The 18,742-nt window shown below is 37.6% G+C and overlaps 2 protein-coding genes and 1 long non-coding RNA gene across 4 annotated transcripts; 2 read left to right on the top strand and 1 right to left on the bottom strand.

Annotated features, from left to right (window-relative positions):
* Positions 1-1,675: 1,675 nt before the first annotated feature.
* yeats4 (YEATS domain containing 4) lies at positions 1,676-4,414 on the top strand. The gene is made up of 7 exons (XM_042402999.1): positions 1,676-1,911; positions 2,056-2,175; positions 2,319-2,385; positions 2,626-2,720; positions 3,020-3,109; positions 3,358-3,445; positions 3,638-4,414. Exons 1-7 carry the CDS (start codon positions 1,861-1,863, stop codon positions 3,805-3,807), a joined length of 681 nt encoding a protein of 226 aa, XP_042258933.1. The 5' UTR covers positions 1,676-1,860; the 3' UTR covers positions 3,808-4,414.
* Positions 4,415-5,542: 1,128 nt separating this feature from the next.
* napepld (N-acyl phosphatidylethanolamine phospholipase D) lies at positions 5,543-14,663 on the top strand. 2 transcript variants are annotated; one of them, XM_042402988.1, is made up of 10 exons: positions 5,543-5,767; positions 10,504-10,579; positions 11,099-11,218; positions 11,428-11,568; positions 12,376-12,600; positions 12,696-12,799; positions 12,913-13,078; positions 13,370-13,518; positions 13,715-13,829; positions 14,408-14,663. In XM_042402988.1, the coding sequence occupies exons 1-10, from the start codon at positions 5,673-5,675 to the stop codon at positions 14,537-14,539; spliced, it is 1,323 nt and encodes a 440-aa protein (XP_042258922.1). In that variant the 5' UTR covers positions 5,543-5,672; the 3' UTR covers positions 14,540-14,663. The 2 variants fall into 2 exon arrangements, with proteins under 2 accessions (XP_042258922.1, XP_042258923.1); XM_042402989.1 differs by lacking the exon at positions 5,543-5,767 and adding an exon at positions 8,297-8,602.
* LOC121890589 lies at positions 14,494-17,650 on the bottom strand. The gene is made up of 3 exons (XR_006093832.1): positions 17,327-17,650; positions 15,249-15,305; positions 14,494-14,582 (listed from the first exon to the last, which is right to left on the bottom strand). It is a non-coding gene; the product is annotated as an uncharacterized LOC121890589 (long non-coding RNA).
* Between the last annotated feature and the right edge of the window lie 1,092 nt (positions 17,651-18,742).

Here is an 18,742-nt window from a genome sequence, read left to right as displayed (position 1 = left end):
CTTGTTCTAACAATATACTTAAGAGTGTTTTATGTTAACAAATGTTTGATCATTTTTTACCAACTCTGTAAAAGAGTTATGAAACAAATTATGCCACACCCTAATTTTTGAATCTCGTTAACAATTCCTTAAAAAGTTGTGTTTTAAATATTTTGGCTGATCGGACCTCTGTTTCAAGATCATGTTTGTTTGAAGTTTTGCTTGTTTTTTTGCACCTATAAAGGTACAATGACTTAGTACTGCAAGAAAATTCCACATTGATGAATTTGGTGACTTCAGCAAACTTCAAACACACAGTACGCCTCCATCCAAAATAACCATGAGCAGAGTGCAAATCAGCCAGAATAGGAACAGGTGTGCAGGGCTTTCACTAAAAAAATGTTAGCTGGTTAAACAAATGTATGTGTGACTTTGTAGTTGCTTTGTGCTGACTTCTCTCCACAGTGCTGAAGGTAAGTGTTTACAGGTCCACATGCACTGCAGAAGAAGAAAGAGTCCAGTCCAGAGGAAGTCTGGCATCAAGCTAGAGCAACACTCATACAGGAACTGTCAGTATTATTTTACATGAATAGTCTTAATAGAAGCATGTGTTTTTACTAGTCATTCCCGGTTTTCCATCATAACACTTTGAAATCTAAGAAAGTTCAACTCAACTTTTAACTTACTGTTTAAAATGGGAATAACATATCAAAGGTTGTTTGTAATGATTTTTATTTATTTATTGTCTTTGAATATAATTGATCAGCATAGTTGTGCACACTGGACCAGTGAAAAGCAGCACAGGGACTTTACAACTGAGTTAAAGTAATTTATGTTCTTGTTGGTATCCTATTAGTGTGAACTGTGTTTAAAGATTAATTGCCCTATTTTCATTTATTCTCAGTCAGGAGTTAAGTAATGATGCAATGTTTTGTGCTGATTACAGATGTCATAAGGGAAAGGTACACAGTAGCTAAAACAAACATGGTCATTGGACTCCAAAAATAAAAACATTTCTAAATTCAGTTTGGTTTAATGGCTTTCTTTTCTATGTAGTTCATGTAATTGGTCTGAAGAGTGGTCATTGATAATTATTTGATGCCAATTCGTAATTAAGTTCGTTTGATTTACGTGTCGTCTAATATTGTCTGAGCAGGAATTAGGAAAGGTTTAATAGAGGTGAATAAAATGTGAAATAGACATGCAGTAATCTTCTGAAGACAACTCAAGTATTGTGTGTGTAAAATTAACTTAATGCCAAATACTATTAAAGGAAGCGACTTTAACAATTTACCTAGGTAGCTTCGTTAAGGCATATTAACTACATTTTTTTTTCTAAATGGCTGTAAACACCTGCACCATAACTAAACAATGATTATGCTCACCTAATTACTGAAATGCCACATTGTCTAGTATAATCACATATAAGGGAGCTGAATATGGAAAATGTGTTCAACGGATCGTAATTGCAAATGCACGGCTTTTACTTATGTTAATACACAACTATAAAGGGATTTTACTGATAGGTGTTATTTGTGTAAATAATCTTAAAACATTTTACAGAAGCTAAACTTTCTTTTGCAGTTTGTGTGGACAATTCTAGAAAGTAATATTTTTATAGTCGATGTAAGTAACACAACTATTCTTGATCCTTCCTTTGGCCGGAACCTTGTGTCTGGAAGTCTCACACATACCGAACAAGTAAAAACGTTGCACTTCCGGTGCTTGTTCAGCTTGCCGTTTTAAAAATGAAACCGCTGGTTGCAGAAAGTGGACTTTTAATGCTTGAATGGCAGGTTTATTAGATGTGGAAACACACAGTGAAAGAACAACTATTTAGCTTGATCTACGGGACCAACTTAACGCTCCTTTTGCCGTACTATGTTCAAAAAGATGACTGAATTTGGTCCAGATTCCGGGGGGCGGGTTAAGGTAACGCTAGCACTAGAGTAGTTTGAATATTCACTCAAGGAGTTGATGCTTTTAAATATATATTTTGTCTCACCGGTCTTGTATTTATTAGTGTTTTGATATTCATTCTTGTAATTCTTTGTGTTTCCTCTCTGTTGGCTGCAGGGAGTGACAATTGTGAAGCCTATTGTGTTTGGAAATGTTGCACGATATTTTGGGAAGAAGAGAGAGGAGGATGGACACACACACCAGTGGTCTGTCTATGTGAAGCCTTATAGAAATGAGGTTAGACATCCAGAATAGCGTCAAGTCTATGGATTTGACTGATTTGTTTATTTTAGTGTCCCACATTGAATGGTGTCCAGCCCGTATGTGTTTAGAAGACACAAGATTATCATTATATATGATGAATTACATTGTTCTTCCAGGATATGTCTGCTTATGTGAAGAAGATCCAGTTCAAGCTACATGAGAGCTATGGTAACCCACTGAGAGGTGAGTAGACCTTTACATTTCAAGTATGGGGTGAGGAAAACTGTGTGCCTGAAACTTTTTGTGTCTTGTTGATTGTACTACCTATATTATGTCAAATAGAGTGTAACTAAACAGAAAATTGAGTGAAGTTTGGTTACACGTCATATAGGCATCTGTACCTGTTATGGAGTTTTATCTCGTTTCAATGTGAAATAACCTAGTTTGGTCATCTGTGTGTCCATCTCGCCTTGTTTCTTCCAGTGGTGACCAAGCCTCCCTACGAGATTACAGAGACCGGCTGGGGGGAGTTTGAGATCATCGTCAAGATCTTCTTCATTGACCCCAATGAGAGACCGGTGAGAGCCACCATTAGTAAACACACATACAGTATCATGAAAATGTTCCAGCTCCATACTAAATCCTTCAAAGTGTGCTTTTTGCAGTATGTTACAGAAATGTACAGTATTATTATGTACTGAAAGAGAGAGTAATGCAGGGAATGTTTTGGACATTATATTCAACAAGTCGCTCTGCATCTAAAAGTACATAATTTGTCTTTTATCCTATGTTGAAATACTAAACAGATGTATTGGCATTTGGTTTACCTGCTGGTATGTGTTGTTAATTCTTATGGATTTCTTTGTCTGTTTGTTAGGTGACTCTGTACCATCTGTTGAAGCTGTTCCAGTCCGACTCCAGTGCCATGCCTAAGAAGACAGTTGTCTCTGAATTCTATGATGAAATGGTATGATTGTCCTTGTGCTACATCTTATTATCTCAGTAATGACTCCACTAAAATGATATTGTTTCCAAGTGCTGCTTTTCATAGAGTTTTCACACATCTGTAACTCCCATAACCCCATGGTGTTAAATTGTATATGTCTGTTGTCTAACATATCATCTTTGTTTTAATATAATACAGGACATGTGTCAGGAAAGTTTGGCTGTGAATAGAGATCTACCTGACTGCTGTGTTTTCTTTTTAATTCTCAGATCTTCCAGGATCCTACAGCCATGATGCAGCAGCTACTGACCACATCAAGACAACTCACCCTGGGAGCATACAAGCATGAGACAGAGTGTACGTATACACAAAGGGAGCTCAAAGGAGAACTTTGACTATTTCTTGGCTCCGCTGGTTGCCTGGCAACTGGTTCCAGCCAAGAAATAGTCTGGTAGTAATAAATGAATAAGAGTATTTTCCCCAAACTGTTCCTTTTTTAATATGATTTGCTGCAGTTATGGTCATGTGCATACCTTCCTGTTTGTGCAGTCAGTGAGCTGGAGCAGAGGACCAAGGAGAAAATGGAAGCAGCAAAGAAGAGAACCAGCCAGGAGATCACAGAGCTGAAAGATAAATTAAAAGCCAGCAGAGAAAACATCAACCACCTGAAGGCAGAGATCAGGAAACTGGAGGAGGACGGAGACCACAAGGATCACTGAGAGACAGACAAACACACACGCAACACACACTTGGACATGATTATTTGCCAGGGCACAACCTGCATTTTTCTGTGCTCCTGACCTCATCCATGGTTTATAAAACAACACATTTTGTGATAGGTTTTGTGATCATTTCATCTCGTTATTGCATAACCCAGAAAAGACTTGATTAAATAAAAATCTGAACTTTGTAAGTGTTCTCAGCTGTCTTTCCGGGGGCAAGTACAAACAGAGTTTGTGATTTGTTGTTTTGTTTTTTTTCCCTTCTCTTTTCTGCCCTCCCATTTCTAGATTAGTTGGCTGTGAGGTAGAATGACAAAACATTCCCTGTCATTTTCAAATTTGTTTGTTCAATGTTTTAGTCAAGCCATTGTCAAAAAGTCTTTGTGTAATCCTGGTTCCAGTATAACTATAGTGTATTCTACTGGAAGGCACTTCCCTGTGTTGATCCTGGGCTTATCCTTTACAGTGAAACATCCCTGTAGTATGTGTGCCTGCCTGATGAAACACTGATGTTTGTGTGAACAGTTCTCAATGTGAATAGCTCATTTGTTTTTTTTTTTACTGATCGTACAATTTCCTACATAAAGTAATTGTGTTTACAGCATTTGAGTTTTTCTGTTGTAATTGTGAAAGCTTATTCATAAAACATGATGGAATACAGGTGATGCACAGAGAGCAGTAGTTGCATGTGTGGGAGGAAATTCACGCCAACTGGTCTGTCGCATTGTAATGTCATTAACCCTCCCTTATGCGTTAGAAAAGGGTTAACACTTTTAGTGTTCTTGGATCAAATTTGACCTGCAAACAGATGGTTTGGCAACATCTACTATGTATTTCTCTGCATAAACAACCCATAATTATACCGGGTCAAATTTGACCCATAACACAACAGATGTAACTTTCTTTTTGTGGGCATTTAAAAAAAAAAAAGAAAAATGATCAAAATGTGTTTTATTGTATTCAGTTGGCCATTGTAGAGGATGTAATGAAGCCTTGTTTTGATCAGAAAAAATTATGTTTCACACATCTAAAGTTGAAAACGGGTCAAATTTGACCCTAACACAATAGGAGGGTTAAAAGCAGGTGCTTACATTATGTGTTCAACATCACATGATATGCTAGAGCAAAGCAGGTCAAACACTGACCCTTTATTTCAAGTAGAGCAGATTCTGACGTCCATGTACAATCCATCCTTTACCTTGACAATGCATACATACATATACTGAATAACTCACTGGGTGTGAAATGGCTCAAGCAAGCAGAAGGGGTTTCAGGGTTTCATGACCTGTCAGCTGTTGAGTGGTTGTATCATTACTCTTTTCATTCATGTAGCCATGAAATTTGTACCTGCTGAAATTAAGTTTGGCATAGTTGCTCACAATCAATAGACTTGTGAAACATAATTATGTGAAATATGATTAGTTTTTTTTAAGGTTTGACTTGATGCACCATCATAGACTTTATCTCAAGCAAAGATGCTGTGTGTGCATGATGTGTTTTCTGTTAAGCAACTCCATATTTTCTACACCCAAAAAAGTTTGATTATATGTCTGGCTTTTGGTATATACTTTTTAAATATATTTTAAGTAAGTAGAAAATATGTGCGCATCTAAAACATTTAGCATGTACATTTGCAAAGAGGTTATTGAACACTTTTCGTAAAAGCCTAACTGTAAAATTATCAGATTTCCGACAGTCCTTGAAGGCAGCTCGCAGGAAGTTCAGACATTGAATAACTTCCCTGTGTACACACTTGGAAGTTTGTGTCCTCCAGCTGTTCTGTGTCATTTTTCAGACACAGATATGGTCAGATACAACAAGATAGAGAGCAATCATTGTTATGTAAGTCTGAACAGTTGTTAATGGCGTGTAGCTGTAAGTTTAACAAATATACAGCGCGACTGAATGTAGGGTTAAAATCTCTCCAGCTGTCCTTCCTCAGGAGGCTGAATTCAAGGTAAGTCTGCAGAAATAGGTTTTATAATTTGACAAAACGTCCTGATAGGAGCTCTGTGGTGTGCTTGTCCAGGGTTTGAGCCGATATTTCACACTTTATTTCACTTATACTATGTTTATACTATATCTAAAAGTATTCAAATTGAACTTACTTATCTAAGTAGAGCCAGAAATGATTCATATATATGGCCAGTGCTGATAATACTTAAATATAAAAGGACTTTTGCAGTAAGTGAAAGCAAAGTTTTGGTATGACGTTCAACAATCAGTCAACAATGTCAGTTAATATGACATTTTTAAAGAATCATCGTCATCGATAATTGTGTTATACGTTATGGGATCAAATTTTAATTTAAACTTTTAAATATTTAATATAGGTATAGGCTACATATTTTGTTTTATTTGCAAGTAACTGTTGAGGAATGGGTCAGGGTTGTATTAATAAATAATATATGAAAATATCAAATGTTAATATTTTCTGGTTCCTTTCGTCCTTTATGATAGTAAATATTTGGGTTGGACTGTTGGTCGGGACAAAACAAGACATTTGAAGTTGCACCTTGAGCTTTGGGCAACAGTGATGACATTTTTCAACATTTTCTGATATATAGACCAAACAATTAATCGATAGTGAAAATAATCGTTACTTGCAGCCCTTAGATATATGATTAAACAGGTGCTTAAAAGTAAGAAATTAAATATATAAATAATAAATTAAAAAATGTATATCTCCCTATCAGGAAAAAATGAAATAAACAAATAAACAATTCAATTTATATTCAAGAAAATAAATGAGTTACTCGGCTGCTTTTCTTCACTGTGTTATTAATATTGTTAATTTTCCTTAGAAAACTTACCTTACCCGTACTAGTAGTGGTCATACTAAAATAAGTAAAAATAAATATTAAAAATATTTTTTAAGAAAATTGTATTACTTTTAACTAAATATGCCTTTTCTTTTGTTTCTATTTTAGTCAGATTTTAGTCATTTATATATCTTTTTATTTCTTATTTCATTTCTTGTACAGATATTCATATACAGAGGTACAAATAGACAGATAAACAATAGAAAACAAAAACAAACAAAAAAAGATTACATTTTTTGGGTGACAAATTAAAGGAAAAACTGTTACAGGCCTGAATGCTTGACCCCTACAGTGAGGGGATCTGGTGGCTCTGTTATGCTTTGGGGAGCATTTTGCTGGCATGGTTTGGGTCCACTTGTCCCCTTAGAGGGAAGGGTCACTGCAAATCAATACAAAGTTGTTCTGAGTGATCACCTTTATCCTATGATGAAACATTTCTATCCTGATGGGAGTGGTCTCTTCCAGGATGACAATGCCCCAATTCATAGGACACGAGGGGTCACTGAATAGTTTGATGGGTATGAAAATGATGTGAATCATATGCTACAGCCTTCGCAGTCACCAGATCTCAACCTGATTGAACACCTATGGGAGATTTTGGACCGATGTGTTTAACAGCACTCTCCATCATCATCATCAAAACACCAAATAAGGGAATATCTTTTGGAAGAATGGTGTTCCTCAACCTTGACATTGATTCTACAAGTCTGTTGAACTCTTCTGGAGGGATGAACAGCATCCTTCAAACACTAGCAGTTGGTTGCAAATTGCAACCAACTAAATACCCCCCCCCCCCTCCCTTTCAAGCGTGTAGGAGAACCTACATTGGCCGCAAAACTCACAAAAAAGGCAAAAAATGCAAAAGGCCCTCTCTAGTAGTGTTTGGTTTGTCCATTCTGGGCTACTGTAGAAACATAGCGGTGAAACATGGCAGCCTCTGTGGAAGAGGACCCACTCCCTATGTAGATATAAAGGGCTCATTCTAAGGTAACAAAAACAAAATTCTTATTTTCATGGGATTATACACCAATTAAAACATGCTTATGAATGTTATATTCCATTTCTACATGTTTTTTCTGTTCTGTGTTTCTTTTATTTATAGTTTTTTATAATTATTAAATTCCCAGTGAAGTTTACTGTTTCAGTGCGCTGATACAATGAAGTTTATTAATAAACTGTAAAATATCCTGGCTCCATTGCATAGCTTTGTCACAAATGTTTTATAACCACATTTGAAGGATCATTGCAAAAAAATGTGTGTGTATACATTCTGTATGTATAAGATTATTGGCCGATATATCAATATCGGAATTTTTTTACTCCCTAATATTGCTATCGGCATCGGCCCCAAAAATCCAGTATCGGTCAGGCTCTATTATGAATATTATATTCCATTTCTGCCAATTGATCACCCTAAATCCTTCACACTGGTCCTTAAAATAAGGACCACAAACATCTATGATGGGACAGTAACTCAACTGAATGTTTTCCTAATATTTTTATTAGAGCACTTCTCTTTCAATATATTAGTTTCACCAATATAAATATTTTCCACACAATCTTCAGCATTAGAAGGAAGGCGTACAGCATCATTATATATGTTTGGACTGCTGCAGTCAAAGCGGGAGTTTCTCGGGCGGTCACATGATCAGAGGGTTTAGCACTGACGTCAGAGAAACAGAGCTGGTACCGACTAATGATCCTCACCGTCCGGCTGCGTTTAAAGAAACTTACCTCTGAACGACGTCCTAACCAGCAGCATTCACTGTTTGTCTTTGAAGTTTTCCGTCGCCACTCATTAAGAGACTCGTCACAGTAATGCAAACGGTATTGGAAATGCACAGTGAACCGTGTAGTTACCGATAATGTTACCTAGCTCGCATTAACGCAGCGTATGGCTAACGTACACACAACAATGTCTCCTCGCTAAGAAAACAACTGGTGCTATTTCTGTTGCGTTCACGTTTCAGGTAAGTTGATCCGAAAATAGTTTGTTTTGAAGCCTGTAACAACGCTCGTGATACTCGGATAATGACTGTGTGGTGGCCTTGTATCCAGTGGCATTTTAATATCTGTTATATCACTATGTTTTTACCAAAGGGACACATTTTTTGCAAGGCTAGTATTCTGCTAAAATGTACTTTAATTGTATTGTAGTAAGTATTTATGTTGCAGGTGTTGTAGTCAGTTTGTCAGTGTTGTCTTTCCTGTGTGTCAGTGTCTGTGCACACATTTTAAACAGGAAATAATAGAAGATGTCTTAAGTTGTTAAGACTTTGTTTATCATATGTTGTGGCAGTCAGTATCACAGGGACTAGACTCATTCATGTTTAGACTAGTGTGTTATAACAGCATGTTCACTCTTGAAAGTTACATCGTGAGAGGAATCTGGCCTGCAAAATGTGACAATATGTGATTGATTTTCCCTTTGCTAAACGCGGGTATTGTGTCATGTGTTGAAACAGCTTGTCTCAATTTAATTTAACTACACAACAGAGGAACAGAGAAAGACAGACGGCAGGCTGCAGCGTTTTGTCGTTCATATGACCACATCAGGGCACGCTGGCTGGCTTACACAGATCTTTGTTTTGGTTGTCAACCACAGAGCTCCATTGTTGTCCCAGTGTCTGTGTGTAGTGTGCAGTTAAAAGTCCATTCATGAGGCTGAGTGCATCATCAGCACGCCATAACTTCAATGTATGGGGTTCCCCGAAGACAGCAAATGCACTGTGGGCTTTCATACAGCATTCATGCAACGGCACGTACACTTGGTAGTCATAAATTTCTCTTATACAAATTAAGGGACCATTATAATTGATATTTGATAGCAATGAAGGCCATCATCAAGTGCATTTGTTCATATAAGTGCATGAAGAAGATATTCATGAGTAGATAGTAGTTATTAAGGGTGTGTCCTGCACTGTAATTGCTGTGGATAATGGCAGGATAAGGAAGAGGTGTTATAATAGACTTGCTGGCACAGGAGTGTGTAGGTGCCAACATCAGTTTATGCACCATGTAAATGTAGGTGTTTGTTTTCATGGCCCTAAACTAAAATGTCAAATTCACTCTCATGTTTGCAACTCTCTTTCGTTCTTTTTTTGTCACACATATTTACCCAGAACTCATTGAGGAAGTATGTTTTGTTTTTTTTTTATCAAGGGCAGGTCTTTTGTTCAATTTAGGGCTCAACTCATAGTTAAAGAATCATTGCACCATGTTTCAGTTGGATAATGTACAAGAAGGAAGTAGCAAGCTGCTGCACTGTAACTGCACTGATGTAACAATATGAGTCAAAGATTTGAACATTTGTTTTGATAGTTAACACAGCCTGTTTACACGTCTGAAATATTTGTACCATGCATGCATCAGCCCACACACCCAATCAGCATTACACATGAGTAAAAACTGAGCTCTGTGTTTGTTATCTGTCACACTAAGGAGGAGGAAACTTGTTTTTTTAATGTGTCCTGCCAGCAAAAGTTAATAGATAAAAGGAAAAAAAAAGAAAAGAGACATCGTATTAGCCACTAGGTTAGTTTTGGATTCATTTGAATACAGCGCAGTTAATCGTTATCTGTGTCTGATTATTCCTCTTTCTGCCTCATGCAAACTAGTACCGTTTAACTGTCGGCTGTTGTCACAGTGGCGTTAAGGTTAGTGAATGCATCCTGCTTATAACTGGGTCAGTTTGAATGTGTAACGTTGTCACCATCCTCAGGAGTTTCTGGTGTGCTGTCGAGCGAGGCAAGTGAACCCCAGTTCCTTTAGGATAGCACCACAGGAGAAAGCTGCGATTTTACTGACTGTGAAGAACTTTCATAGTTAAAGGTGTGTGTGTTTTGTGTGTGTGTGTGTGTGTGTGTGATAGGTGTGGTGGTGAGCCTATGGAGAAGCCATCGTCTTCAGACAGAGCAGCGCTGGAGGAGAGAAAAGGCCTGGTGGAGGTAATTCAGGCTTCTCATTTGCTTATTGTTATTTGTTAACAAGATGTAGTTTTTCATTGAAAGAAATATTTCTAAACAAATTTTGTCATGGGATGTGTGTTTCCATGGTCGCTAGCTGTCGAAATGTGGTTGTAAATTTGATACCTGAGAGCTGAAATTTTCACTTTCAGTGTTATCTGTTGATTTTTGTGACAGGGGATACCTGTTAAAATCATCAGAGATCAAATAATAAATGATTTAATGTTGAAAACACCCTGAATTTCCTCATTTCCTCATTTTTTGCAAACTTTGTTTATTTGACAGCAAATAATACTCAGGAATCCAGACAGAAACAGTCAGCAGCAACATTTAAAAATGGCATTTTACCAGCTACAGCTAAATCTTTAAGGTACAACAGGAAGGATTGTTGGTTATGTGGTTAAGGGTTCTAATTTCCCACCTTGTTTCAGATGTCTTAGGGATTGCAAACAGACTCCATCATTCTGTGTGTGTGTATTTGTGTTTGTATGCGTACTCCAGGATGGTGGAGTGCTTAGAGGGGCTGAGGGCGGAGAAGCGGATCCTCAGGTGCCGACCCAGAGGAAGAGCAGCTCCTCTCGCTCCTCCCGCAAAAGCTTCCGCCTGGACTATCGGCTGGAGGTAAAAAACCCCACCTCCCCGTCACACATCCTGCAGTCTAAAACCTCCCTCTTCTACCTGAGACACAGACACACCTCCTTTTCAGCCTCCACCTCAAACCTCCTCATTTCCATATACGCCCTTTCCTGCTTAGGTTTATGTACAGAAACAGCAGACATTTTCAAGCTTGATATAAGTGACTAAAATATAATTGTTTAACTTTATTGCAGGAGGACGTGACCAAGTCTTCTCGAGACAAACATGGCCGCTGGATCAACCCCTGGTCCACATGGCGGTTCCCTTCTTACCCCACCCTGCTCAGGTTCCTGTTGCTGGACAAAAATCACAGCAATGTACCAACTAGTAAAGAGGTGGGTAATTATTAGGGATTATGTTAAAAAAAAACAGGGCTTTACTCTATGATTAGTATCAGATTGGTCATGGATGTTGTTTTAAATGTAACACTTTCTATAATATATACGATTTTACTTGTATTATCTTTACAGTGATCAGTATTAGAGGTTATATTTCCTACCTCTGCTGGTAGAAACGTTGCCCTTTGTCGACTCAACCCACACACTATTTATAGCACCTAGTGGAAACGTTGCTGAGCTCAGTAACGGCTTAACGGGCTTCAAAGGCTGCTTTCACACAGCAATAGAAAAGAATTTAACCCATTAATTGCTTTTGCTGATCAGTGTTTTGTTGTATGAGAACTTACAAGAATAGGTGTTAAAGAAAAATCAACAACCAGAGAGGTCATAGGTCAAATGTTTGATGATGGAAGGGTAGTTCACAGTGCTAACAGTGAGTTAGGATGCAGCTTTTTAAATTATATGCATAAATATTGGCCAGACAGAGAGAAAACTCAGAGCTTTTCAGCTGTATGGCCAGTGTGATCCATTAAAACAAACAAAAAAAGCAGAATCCCACCTCAGCTGTTTATCCTTGTGATGTTGCCAAACATTTTAAAATTGAGGATAAATCAGTCCTGCAAGCAGCAACAAAACCATGCTGATGAGATTATGGGATTATGGTTAATTTAGTTTTTTCATTTAGACATCTCTGATGCAGTCTCTCACTGCCTTCTCTGTCTGTTTCACTGTCTCTTCCTATAACCGATCCTCCCTTTTGTTAATTCCTCTGTGTTGCCATTACTCTCTATCCTCCACCTGCAGGCCCTAGACAGTGAGCTCCCAGTGATGGAACCGTACTTTGTGCAGAACCCAAGCCACTGTGACTCCAGTCCAGGTCTGAGAGTCACCTGGCTGGGTCACGCCACAGTTCTGGTTGAAATGGACGGGCTGAACATTCTGACAGACCCGATTTTCAGCCAGAGGGCCTCACCGTTCCAGTTCATGGGGCCTAAAAGGTTCAGAGGGCCCCCCTGCACTGTGGAACAGGTTTGGTATTTTTTTAGTCTTCATTATTGCAATGATTTCTCACCATCGCACTATTTTCATATCTCTGTTGTCTTATTTCCCCTCCCTCCCTCTAGCTGCCCAGGATCGATGCTGTCGTCATTAGTCACTCTCATTATGATCACCTGGATGCTGGATCTGTGGCCAGCCTTAACGAACGCTTTGGAGGGGAGCTACGCTGGTGTGTGTGATGCATTGAAAGATAGCAGTCAACAACCAATGTGCCTTTGATGCTAGTAAGCAAAAATCACACTTTTAATATTAATTCCAAGCGTGCATGTGTGTGTTTCATAGGTTCGTGCCCCTTGGTTTAATGGACTGGCTGGTGAAGGTGGGCTGTGAGAACGTGATGGAGCTGGATTGGTGGGAGGAGAACTGTGTGCCGGGTCACGATGATGTCACATTTGTCTGCACACCCTCTCAGCACTGGAGCAAACGCACCGCGCTGGATGATAACAAGGTAATTGATTCAAATGATAAATTATTGATAAGATTGTGACTTTGTGTATTAATTCATACCTTTTTTAGAATACATTTTGCAAAAAATATGTACATACAAACGTCAAGTCAAATTCATCATATGAATCTTGAAAGCATCCAAAACTGAACCACTTCTTGTAGAACTTGGTGATGAAATAAGTCTTTAATTCAGTCACTTTCAATCAAGCACAAAACAGCAGTTTTAAATTGAGATCAAAGCAGATTCTTTTAATAAAAAACACATTGTTCCTCTTCTCCCGTTTCCTCTCAGTCTTTATGGGGCAGCTGGTCTGTTTTAGGTCCAGAACATCGCTTCTTCTTCGCTGGTGATACTGGTTACTGCCCATCTTTCCAGGAGATTGGGCGACGCTTTGGCCCATTCGACCTCGCAGCAATTCCTATTGGAGCTTACCTGCCCAGGTACTGTATGAAATTTACACACCTCACATGACACATCAACACTTAAAAAAAAATAATAAACCAGCGGAAATGCAATCTCTAAACTATAAAATTTAGTTACTTAATGCTGTATAAATTCTGTTATAATTATCACTGAACATTTTAAAAGTCCACGCACAAGAGACAGACTTGTAAGAATATTCTTTTGGTTGTTCAGGGATGTGATGCAGGGGCAGCACGTAGACCCAGAGGAGGCTGTTCAGATTCACCAAGACCTTCAGGCCAAACAGTCTGTTGCTATTCACTGGGGAACCTTTGCCCTCGCCTATGAGGTAGGTGTGTCTGTAGCAGCAAACATGTAGTCATTTGGTTAATGACTAGCTTATGCTTTGTGCGCATGCCATGGATTAACATACAAGATCAAATAAGGAAAGTCTGTTTTGGTGTATCAACAACAAGTTTTATTGGGAATTTTTTTCTGTGCAATGCAGAAAAATGTCTGTTTAAAACTGCAGTGGTTTGTGGGTTAGTATTATAAATCCCAGTAGTTCAGAGAGTTCTGTTTGTCACTGGTTTCAGAGATGGAGACATAAAAGCCAAAGAGAGTGTTATGGGAGGTAAAAAAAAAAAAAAAAAAAAAGTGCTTTGACACTCTATTATGTTCTGGCAACACAAACCAAACAAAAGTTTCATTGTTTGTTAAGCTGCATGACTATTTCTGCAGCTAACACGGCTTAATGTAGCCCTCTGGCTCGCTGCCGCGCTCGGAAAAGTTAGATGAGCTAACAAAAGTCTGTCGTGAACAGTCAAAAAAAAAAACTGTAGCACTGAGCTAAAATAAACTTGTTGAAAGTATGGTCATGTACAGATAGCCTTCAACTCTCTCTCCTCCTGTCCCTGCTTCACCCAGTACTACCTGGAGCCGCCGGTTCGTCTCAGAGAGGCCTTGGAACAGAAAGGACTGAAACCAGAATCCTTCTTCACCTTGCATCACGGGGAGTCTCGCCTTATAGCCTCACAGGGACGAGAAGTGTTTGACTGATACTGTCTGTGGCTGTTTTGTGAGCTGATTTTTAGATTTGTGTCTGTAACAAAAGTTGAGAACATTTCGTTTGAAACGCATACACATATTCAGCTTTCAATGGAGAAAAGAAAATGTTCTACAATACTGTTTACATACTGAATGTTTGCCTTGCCATAATCACAGCAGGCAGCACTACCTACAGCAGCTGTTAAGCTACTAAAAAGAAACATCTTTACATAATAGAATACATGTTAGTTGTTTAGGGCAAAGATCAGCACTTAATACTGTATGGCCAGTGTTTGTACAGTCTGTTACGTACAGTGTGCAGCTGAAAAGTCAAATAGATTTAGATCATTTTACTAGTTTTTTATCAGCGTTAAAAGAGAGAAATTAATCACAGGTGACAAAGTGCTCCTGTTTTTTTTTGTGATCCCAAAGAAGAACATAACAGCTATAAATAATTACACTTAGAACATTTTCTGCAGTTATTTTGTGTCTCCATGAAGTGATCATTTGCATTTTGCTGCACATTCATTTCAAAAGGCGTTTTTGTGGTTTACATGCTGCTTCAGAAAGCTTTCAGCCCCGAGGAGAAAAGATTGCCGGCTGATACAATGTTCTGCACCGGAGGAGTAAGTTAAGAAACTAAGAAATGTTGTTACTATGGTAATCAGCGCTCTTTGAGTGGAGATTATTATACAGGTAAAACTGATGATGAACCACAAACCTTCACCATCATGCTGGACTGGAGACTGCAGTTATGGTCAGTTGGACTTCTTGTGAGCTGTAATATAAACAGAAAATGATTTAACTCTTAGAAAGTTATTTAGAGTAGTGATTTTTAAAGATTAGTGCTGGCCAATGCCACAATATAAAAAAGGTATCCAATTATATTCTGAATGTATTCTGGCCAACTATATGCGACACTGAAGTGTAAGAAGAAAATCTATTTTTGTTTTCTATATGATAAACTCCCAACCGCTGTATGCTAACAGAAATTGCAGATGCGTGCAGGAGTCGAGCTGGGTTCAACTTCATGCACTGCAAATATTGTGGATTGTTGCTGCTTCAGACATTTGTTTCTAATGCTCTGAAACCACAACACAAAAGATTTTTTTTTTCCCCTCTTTGCTTATCAGTGTGATCATTTACGTTTTCACATCTTAGAACTTTCTTCACAGAGAAACGGTAGAATCATTTTAGCACTTGACTGTTCAAGTGATTTCTTTTAAAAAAGAAAAAAAAAAAAAAAGTTTTATTGCCGAATCTTTTCAGCCAGAATGTAATAGGATAGACAGCAGCACAATGTTGAGCTCATTTACTGTAGAAGCCTGATTTTAACTACAAAGGCCAAACTGGGATAATTGTTTACATTTGATCCATATGACTAAATCATTTTACATTTTGCTTGTTTTTTTACTGTCAACAATTTAGAACTGAACTTCCAAACAGTGCTTTCAAATATGTTACTGGTAACCATCAGATTTGGAGGATATTCAATCCATTATTTGTAGAATTTGAAAGTTTGTAACTTTGGTGCCCCCAAGTGGTAGACAGCGATTTGTTTCAATCTGCAACAATTCAGTGGGGATTTTGCATTAAAAAATGAAATGAGGCATAAAAATATTTCCTGCTCTTTGATTCTGCATTTTTATTGGCCTTTTAAACTGTGGTTCATGTAAAAAAAGAAAAGAAAAAAATGATGTTACACTGCCAGAGTACATACTCTACATACTACCATATAATGTCAGTAGGCTGGTGTGTATGCTACTTGTGGAGATATAAAATAAATGAGTACTGTACATCACTTAAGTCAATTCTTATGTGTATGAATGTTATTTAATTACCATGGTAAAGTAATATTGACAGTTCAAATGTTCAGATGTCTTCAAAAAGATTCAACTGCTCTTGTATTTTTAACAGGCAGAGTTTCTGACATTACAGTCAGTTATAATAGCTGTCAGTGATTGTCTACAGGAAGAAAAAGACAATATTTTTTTTAAAAAATAATAGGCTTTAGACATACATATGAAGTAAGTGCAGATTAGCAAAATTGATTTAGACGGGTGACTATTATCACACAAACCAGAATAGAAAATGATATTTAACCTTAAGAACTATTTTGGAGCCTGAAACAGATGTTTTCTGTTTGATGTTGAAGATCAGCTTCACTGTAAACGTAACCACTGATGTCAGTGGTAATTTAGGTTGGCATGACTGTAAAGCAGTTGGCCACTTGGTGGGCGAACACAAAAAAAGCGTTTTTTTACGAAACAGGAGCTAAATTAAGACAGAAGTATGAGAAGCTGAAAAAAGTTAGATATCCTGTTCAGGTAAATGAGCAATAATATGATTTTTTCAGTGAATAAAATAAAGATTGTTGAGTAATTAAGAGTCAGTAGTGAACAGGTTGGGTGAATAATCATAACCCTTTAACTTCCTAGGTAAATATATAAATGGTAAATATAGCTGTTTTTACACTGTGAACAAAAACTACATATCTGCTGGTTGAATATAAAACTAAAGTAATCACAATAGATCCAAAGCAACCAGATAGTAGTTAAGGGTACATTTTAAACTTCTTTTTCTTTCTTGTCCATCTTCAGTAAGTCAATGGCCATTAAATCAATGAATTTACTCCAGAACCTTATCATGATAATCAATGAATGAACACCAAACATGTTGAGGAGAGTAAAAGGAAGAAAGACTTAACTTTTGGTTTGATGCAATAAAGAAGTTGAAATCCAGATCTGAGCAGGACAAGTAAAGAATAATAATAATAATAAAAAAAGAAATCATTCAGACGTGCTCCAGGATCAGCTCTCATCTAGCAGCACAGATTGTTGTCCACATGGGAAGTCCAGGAAACTCCTTCACTACTTTTGTTTTAGATGTTAAATGTAAAGACTTAAAACTGGTTTAAGTCTTTAAATGTCCCCTTTCTAAAGCAGAATAACACCTTTCTGCTCTCCTCCATTCTGCATTTGTTGGATTTACCCCCTCCCCCTCCCCTCACAGCTGTCTTTCATTAGTCTCCTCAACTCTCCTGACAAAGTTTGAAAGGGCAACGCTGCACCTTCCTGTCTCTTGCTACCCTCCATTATCACAGCATGTTCGACAGTGACTGTGAAGAACAACACAAGGTGGCAGTGTCTGCAAAGCTTTCTCACAGTTTCCCAAATATCAAATATTTATATTTAAATTACAGTTTAGAGATTTTATAACAAAGTTGTGTTCATGTAAAGTGAATAGTTATAAGGTTTTCATCCAAAGTGTTTAATAGAATGTAATATCTCAACACAATATATAAATATTAGTGTTGCTAATATAATCAAATCAGTTTTGACAGGATGTTTTTACAATCTTTTAAGTCTTTTTAAGTCTATTTCTAGAATAAAACTGTTTATGATTATTTGGTACTTGGTAAACAAAGTGCATCTCATTTCATTATTCAGCAGATTTCTTTAAAGGCTGCATTCACTCAGAAACAGGAAGAGTTTGAAGCCTGGATGTGATTTTCTCACAGATGTGTAAACAAGGAAAACTTGCATTAAAGATGTTTGTCCCTGTTTAGACAAACATGAAATGAACATAGTTGTATGATAAGAAATTCAGAATGTCGTCCTGTGGATGCAGCAGAAGGCATGCAGGAAAATACAGGCTTCCATACTCTCCCATAGCCTGTATGCTCCTGTCAAAACAATTATTAAAAATAACAATATTTTTTTTACAAACCAAGTGTCCTCTGGGCTTCATTGAGGCCTTTGTCAACACAACCAGTTCTGAGGGATTTCTACTGAAAACATTTTCCTCATATTTGCTTGACTGAGAGGACACTGAATGACTCACATTTCAGTGACGATTCTGAACTGACAGGAAGTGAGAGGACGGAGTTTGAAAACAGCAGAACACTGCCAAAACTATATTTCCAAAGAAGAGTGTTATCTCCTTGGCAAGCTGCAATGAGAGAATTCATCAGCATTTAAAGGGAGAAATATTAGCTACTCATTAACTAATATTTCAACAACTACCCCTGAGCATTTATTTTATCCAAAAAAACTAAAGCTGTAACTCCAATCATATTTTCTGCAATTATTTTAACCCACATTAGTATTTTAAAGCACCTCTAAACTAAAGTAACGTTGATGTGACTGAGGACCAAATTAGCAGTGGGACCAGCTTTCACTTTGATGGTATCAGGCAGTCTGGGTTTGCACCAAC

This window comes from Thunnus maccoyii, chromosome 23, assembly GCF_910596095.1.
Source record: "Thunnus maccoyii chromosome 23, fThuMac1.1, whole genome shotgun sequence".
NCBI classification, from domain to species: Eukaryota; Metazoa; Chordata; class Actinopteri; order Scombriformes; family Scombridae; genus Thunnus; species Thunnus maccoyii.
Note: the sequence above shows the minus strand (reverse complement) of the source record. Positions and strands in the feature narration are given on the sequence as shown.

Excerpts from the sequence above, each read along its gene's own strand:
- yeats4 (XM_042402999.1), top strand. The coding sequence starts at position 1,861 with ATGTTCAAAAAGATGACTGAATTTGGTCCAGATTCCGGGGGGCGGGTT. Across the intron at positions 2,721-3,019 it reads TTGACCCCAATGAGAGACCG|GTGACTCTGTACCATCTGTT; the intron begins GTGAGAGCCACC and ends TCTGTTTGTTAG. Across the intron at positions 3,110-3,357 it reads CTGAATTCTATGATGAAATG|ATCTTCCAGGATCCTACAGC; the intron begins GTATGATTGTCC and ends TTTAATTCTCAG.
- napepld (XM_042402988.1), top strand. The coding sequence starts at position 5,673 with ATGGCGTGTAGCTGTAAGTTTAACAAATATACAGCGCGACTGAATGTA. Across the intron at positions 11,219-11,427 it reads GCCTGGACTATCGGCTGGAG|GAGGACGTGACCAAGTCTTC; the intron begins GTAAAAAACCCC and ends ACTTTATTGCAG. Across the intron at positions 11,569-12,375 it reads ATGTACCAACTAGTAAAGAG|GCCCTAGACAGTGAGCTCCC; the intron begins GTGGGTAATTAT and ends CTCCACCTGCAG.